Below are 6,732 nucleotides of genomic sequence, written 5' to 3' on the forward strand. Positions count from 1 at the left end.
GGTTTAAGATACTTATTTCAGACCTGTCAAGCTCTACATAGTTGAAAATAATTAAAATCTATGTCAAATAATTCTTTATAAGGATCATTTATTGTTTCCCTTTGGCCACTTTCATATAGAAAAGTCTGCAAACGTGAACAAGTGACAGCCTGACAGATGCTGCAGTTGTTGTCACAGGTCAAGTTATAAATATATTATCTGTACCGTTAGATCTGTTTATAGTTATATCACCTTTTCCTTGTTGGAATCCCTGTGAGTGACACACTGACACCTAGAGCACAGGTACATGAACAGTTTATTTACACAATATGTTCTGAGTAAAACATAATAGCAGGTTCAGGGACAAGTTGCTTTTGTAAAACAGCGGATTGTGGCCATAAATGTCTACAGGTCCGCTCTTACACCAAAGCCTGGTCCTGGAGGAGGCTCCGTCAGAGAAGTCAATCCACCGGCAGGCTCACAGGAGAAACGACCGTTCCTACAGAAAAAAGATAAATAGGTCTTAACTTGCAATCAGTGTATGTATGACAGAAAATTCAAGTTGATAGGGTTTTTTTTTTAATAATAAAACTGATGCAGTGTCACTGAGATTTACTTAATCGACCAGAATAAAATATTTATGAATCCATGGCCGTTTTGTACGTACCTGGGCCCTGGTGGTGGGACTCTGCCTGCTTTAAGTTCATCAATAATATCCTCAATATCCTTAGGGGTGAGATCCTCCTGAAAACAAAAACAAAAGCAGGATAAATGAGAGGAAAGCAGCACAGTGCACTGTTTTTTTATGTTAGTGGATTACTGAAAAGGTCTTTACAGTTTTACACATCCTTCAACATGTATATGAAGACCCTCTTACCCCCCTTAAAGTCAATGTTAAAGAGAGGACGGAGGGAAGTTTAGGAGGAAATACTACATTTGCAATTAAATGAGCTTATGATGATTGTAGCCAATTCTATAAAAAGCATACATTTTTCATTTTTTTCCAGACATTATATGAAAGTAGCTTTTACACTGCCGGTTTAAACCATCACACTTTCTTTAATAATAACCCTTCATGAATTTCATATTAATTGTAATCAGGGATAATAGGTTTCCCAATGATTTTTCCCCTGCGATGGCACCATAAAGCAGCAGATAATTTGGTGCTGCCACTAATTTGCTCTCAAAAATCGCATCAGATAGTAATATTATATTGTCTATTCATTTTTTTTGTGTGTGGTGTTGTTGTGGCTATAAAAACTCATTATCATGTTTTAGTGGACTGAATGTTAATAACTAAATTAACTAAATGTTCGCTAACTAAATGTTAATGAAACGGGCTTAAATTGTCAGTTCAAATCCACTTCATAAAATAATATTGTGGATTGCCTAAAATCAGTGCTAAAGGAGGTTAAAACTGTGCCAAATAACTTTTAATTAGTTTTTAACTCAGGCAGATCTGGGCTGCCCACATTACTTATTTTTACACACAGCTAAATCACACCAGTTGGTGTTTAATATTACTGATGAACATGTAGTCTTGTCCAACAGCACTTGTTAAAAAGGGCTCAGTTACTTCATTATATATTTCATAATTCAATACGTAAATATGCCTAAAGACTATATCAGACATTTAAATCATAAAACAAAATTAAAAAGCTATTAAACATCCATATCTATGCACTAAGCTTCTAGTCTCTAGGTTTGGGAGCACAGTGCTGTTGTTTTAAACCAATAACAAACTGACCCTCTTAAATAAAACTAAATGCATTTAATTGATGACTGAATTAACTTAATAACCAAAGAGTGCTGATCATTCACATAAAACGCTTCACTCAGTACAACCACACTTTTGCTTTTGAAACACCATACGTGCTTTCTGCCTCTAATGATACCATCTAAGCAATTTGAGGTGTTACGGCGAATTCCTCCCTTCTCAGTCGTATTTACTTTATTGGGTCATTCACGTGTGCTCAGCTTGCAATATCTAAATTTCCCATGGCGATTGAATACAACATTAGTTTCATGTGATGTTTAACCACATATCCAAAAAGCAAGCTTTTCATATCACATCTGGCTCATAAAGTTAATCTAACTGAGGTCATAGATGAGACAACGTCGTTATTCCAGCGAGATTATTATTAACTTATGATTGATTATTTTTCTGCTGGTTTCCTTTATTTCCTTCCTATACTATTACCACACCTGCACAGGCTTCTAAAAGAAACAAAATAGGTGGCAGATAGGGCTGCGAGATGTATTATCTACATTCTTTTGCAAAACTCGTTTTAGCCTTTAACCTAATTTTGTAAATTTAGTTATAATATTCAGTAAAGACGCCATCTGCACAGAGTAGTCAAGAACTCACATAATAGTTGTCATTGATCTGGACCATTGGAGCATTCACGCACGCTCCCAGGCATTCCACTTCTATTAGTGAGAACATCTTGTCTGGAGTCGTCTCTCCAACCTTGATACCTGTGGGGGAAAAAAATTTTTTAAAAAAATAAAGGCATGTTTTATATTTGGCTAATCTCCTCTGGCAAGCTGCAGATTGAGTTAATGAAACACCAAATATACTGTATGTAACTCAAGCAGTACGACAGGATATTTCACAGCTGCAACACGATCTGTGAGTTATAATAAAAAAGTATTTAGTTGATTGAAAGAAGAAACTGAAATAGGTTTCCTGTGAAACTCTTCTGGTTTGATTCCAGTCTCACATGTCTTCTTGTTTGCTGCCATAACACACTGTTGTTTGAATACCACTGATGACTGTATATTGACATGTTTTTTCCTCATCTCTGTTTATCTTAAAAATATACACAATAAAAAAAAAAAAACAAGATTGTTTTCATCTGCGTTTTCATCTCTTCATTGGTGTCCCGCTATAAAATGGAACATTTCTGTCATACCCAGTTTGTTTTGGATGGCCTCCAGGATGCTGTCTGAGTTGCAGAGCATGCAGGGAGTTGTTGTGCAGATCTGAATGAAGTATTTTCCCACGGGCTTACGCAGGAACATGGTGTAGAACGTCGCTACTTCATACACTCTCATTGGAGCGACTTCCAGCACCTCAGCGACCTGAATGAAAATGATTGCAGACATTAAAGTGAGGTTTTCTTACATGACACAAGACATGCTGGTGGTTTTCTAGATTAGAAAAAATCTACTTGGCATCACAAAACTAATTTCAGAAAAAAAAAAAAATCACTCTGCCTTGTTCATGGCGGAGATGGGGAGCCATCCATGTTGTCTCTGGGCTAAATCCAACACTGGGATGGTGGCTGCTTGCTTGTGTCCATCAGGGTACATTGAAATGATGGCTTCAATCCTCTGCAGACAAAAAAAAAAGATATTTTACTATGGATGTTGAGTTGCACAGAATTAGAATTACATTACTAGCAAACAAAACTAAAATTATGTTCATACAAGAGAATCAGAGAATCCCTGACACCAGCGTTATATCATATTGGTTGACATTAGGTAACAAAATAATCCATATTTTATCATGTTTAAAATGATGAGGTGCTCATATTTCACTGTCCAATATAGCAGAAGATAACCATTAACAAAATATAGACAGAAAACTCCAGTAACATGTTTCAGCTTTTTAGAAATACAGATAGAAGAAACACTCTGTAGGAAAATACATCGTCTGGCTGAAACTAGTGAAACAGAGACAAGCTAGAAAGGTGGGTGGTGGAAATATAATTGTCTAAATATAATTGTCTAAACAGTCGCAAAACAAAACTATTATGATCGTTAGAGAAATTACAGGAAGATAAACATATCTGAAAAGCTTCAGTTGTTTGCACCTGGATTTGTATTCGAGACTCATACAGAAACATATCTTGTTATTGTCGTATTCAGGTGGGGAAATATCAGATATTGCTACTGGCTTCAAATAAAAACAATACCACATTATTGCACTGCTCGAGTCAGATGTCAGCCTTACCTTTTTGTTCTCCTCGGTGAACTCAAAAGGGGTGTCGGGGTTGTTGTCAGGTGTATCTCTGTGCTAAAATACAAAGACCTTCACGTTAAGGGACAGTTAACATTGTTTACATCTTGTGCACCAACTGTATAATTGTCCTAAGTTACCTTTAAATGATATTTATCAGCCAAATTATATTAAACCCTGTTCACAAGCTATCAAAAAAATGAAGTTGGTATTATGCATACTTTTAAAACCATTTTCATGTCTGAATATGAACAGTATTTAATACCTTCATTTAAGCCCAGAGGGGAAAACAAGTGCTACCATCAGACCATGGAAAAGACTCAACACAGATAACAATTTGGTAAGTTATTTCTACTTCTGCACACACTGCCCCCTTGTGAGCAGCAAATACCATTTATGCAATTAGGAAAACAACTTTAATGGTTTGTTAGTGGTTTTAAATTAACTTAATGGTGTTTGAAATGTCAAAAACACTGTTCTTGATTAAGGAGGAGTAGTTCAAGGACAATTCAGCCAAATGATTTTTTCCCTCCAAACATAGATCAAAAACATATTTTCTATCAAGGGACTGTGAAACCATGGCATGTTTCCATTACATGCAAGCATCACCTGTAATGTTTACATCGCAGTGCATCATGGCTCTAATAGCCCATAAAGGCGGCTCCCCAGGATAAATTAGGAGCTTTTGGAAAACTGATACCTTTGGGATTATCTCAGCAAGAATCAGAGATATCTCAGAAACAACTTGCCAAGTGATGCATTGATCATTAACACACCATAATTTAATTGGCCGACAATTTAAGCAATAAATATGAATGAAATAATGTGACCGCAGGTAGATTACAGGTGAAGGTAAAATAAATTAGATGAACAACCAAAACCTAAAGTCTCCCAGATGTGTTCAAGATTTAATCTTGTTTTATCTTGTTTGATGAGATCCCCGCCTCACTTCTTTTTCTTTATCCATTTAAAATAGGTTTACTTGCAAATAATTTGTTTTCAAAATATAGACAAAATACTGCAAGAAAATAAGAGACTATACACTGTAAGATCACAGAAATAAAGAAATCATGGATTGACGCTTTACAAACTACTAGTGTACATTATGTGGATCATCTCCATAACAGCTAAATTAACTGCAATGACAAAGGGAATAAATAATTAACTAAGACACAGATCTAGAGAACACTGCACATAACTCAGAGTGTTAGCAGTGGTTCTCCATTATGATTTCTGTTCTTCTTGTTGTTGTGCATTCAAAGTTCACAGCATCACAGTAGTCCCTGACAGTTTGTCATTTAAATATTGGCTAAGATTTTAACAAAATGACAATCAATTCTCAAACTAATGTATAAGTCACTGCATAAGTGTCTGATTCAATGTAACCTACTATGTCCAGGTCACTTTTGAGAAGCTAATCATGAGTTGTTCTTCAAACATTAAACAAGGATCTCTGGCTACACAGCATCAGCTGCTACTCTTTATCCAGCATTTTCAGCACATCTCTTGACTTTGATAGAGACACAGTGACTCACCACAAAGATGCCACCAGCTCCAGCACGTGCAGCAGACCGATGCAGACTCCTGACCTGCCTGGCCTGCAGGCAATAAGAAAGAAGACAAATAAAATACCTGGTGGTGTGATGACAATAAACTGGTTGTATTACAGTGCTTTACTGAACTTTCATCACTCTCATCTTAATAAAACATACATTTAACTTCCTATTATTCCTATATTGCAAAAAAACTGGCAATGTTGTCATTGCCTACCACAGCAACTGTGTAAATTGCTTGCTGATACACAATATATTACTTTGTATCATTGCATCAGCTTTAAATGTACATGTCTTAATAAATGACCCACATAATCATATAAATATGTACTTTCTAATTAACATTGTCACATTTCAAGTGTACAAATAAAGGTCGCAGATGGTAGATAGATAGATAGATAGTAGTGGTTAGGTAAATCCCAGCCCCAGTTTGTGTCTCAAACTTTGTATGGCACTCAGTAAAACTATAGGACAACACAAAAGAATATTATTATTATGTAATATTATTAAAGTCAATTTACAAATCCTCAGTGGTCATGTTTTCGTGTTTGACGCCACTAACGTTACTGCTTTCATTAACGTTCAGTTGTTAAAATTCCCGTCCTTTATCTTTAAATATGAGTTTACATATAATGCTTTACTCAATAGTCAGTGGTTCATATACTGTACAACTACAAGATCAAAACACACACAGCTACAATAGTGTTGAGTTACGTGTTTCAACCAAGGATGTATTTACATGATCGACCTCACGGTGCAGTGACCCCAAATTCCTTCAAGCATTATCTAAAATCACAGTGGAAGTCAGGGTCAGATAAATGAGCATAATAAGGCTAATACCAATCCTGAAATGCGCATGCTAAGATTGACTCATTTTTGCTTTGCTCATTTGTTCAGTGATCTTGTAAACGTTTGACAGCTGCGAGCTAAACTAGCTGGTTTGCTAATGTTACCCAACGTTAGCTGTTAGCTTAGCGGCCTCCACCGCTTTGCCCTTGTGGGAAGTCAGAATATTTTCTCTCCAGATTATCGAAGAGGGAATTCACAAATGTACCCAAAACGTAACGACTATGACAACCATACCGTCTGCGACACTGCAGAGCGAACAGCAGCTGACAAAAACATCTTGGGGCTTGAAGTTTGGTCCCGGTGCGTTAGCAAACTGAAGGGACAGCAGCGGCCGACATCAACACAATCCCACTCGATTAACAGGGTCTGACGTAGGACGCTACGTCA

General features: G+C 36.5%; 1 protein-coding gene across 1 annotated transcript; it reads right to left on the minus strand.

The window, feature by feature from the left end:
- Positions 1-277: 277 nt before the first annotated feature.
- On the minus strand, positions 278-6,718 carry ndufv2 (NADH:ubiquinone oxidoreductase core subunit V2). Its single transcript, XM_044367392.1, has 8 exons — positions 6,580-6,718; positions 5,479-5,541; positions 3,938-4,000; positions 3,199-3,315; positions 2,895-3,063; positions 2,348-2,457; positions 647-723; positions 278-478 (listed from the first exon to the last, which is right to left on the minus strand). Exons 1-8 carry the CDS (start codon positions 6,619-6,621, stop codon positions 385-387), a joined length of 735 nt encoding a protein of 244 aa, XP_044223327.1. The 5' UTR covers positions 6,622-6,718; the 3' UTR covers positions 278-384.
- Positions 6,719-6,732: the final 14 nt, after the last annotated feature.

The sequence above is a fragment of the Thunnus albacares genome, chromosome 12, assembly GCF_914725855.1.
Source record: "Thunnus albacares chromosome 12, fThuAlb1.1, whole genome shotgun sequence".
In the NCBI taxonomy this organism is placed as follows: domain Eukaryota; kingdom Metazoa; phylum Chordata; class Actinopteri; order Scombriformes; family Scombridae; genus Thunnus; species Thunnus albacares.

Coding starts and splice junctions, on each gene's coding strand:
- ndufv2 (XM_044367392.1), bottom strand. CDS start 6,621: ATGTTTTTGTCAGCTGCTGTTCGCTCTGCAGTGTCGCAGACG. Junction 3,316..3,937: donor TCACCGAGGAGAACAAAAAG/GTAAGGCTGACA, acceptor TTTTGTCTGCAG/AGGATTGAAGCCATCATTTC. Junction 479..646: donor GTCCCACCACCAGGGCCCAG/GTACGTACAAAA, acceptor TTTTTTCTGTAG/GAACGGTCGTTTCTCCTGTG.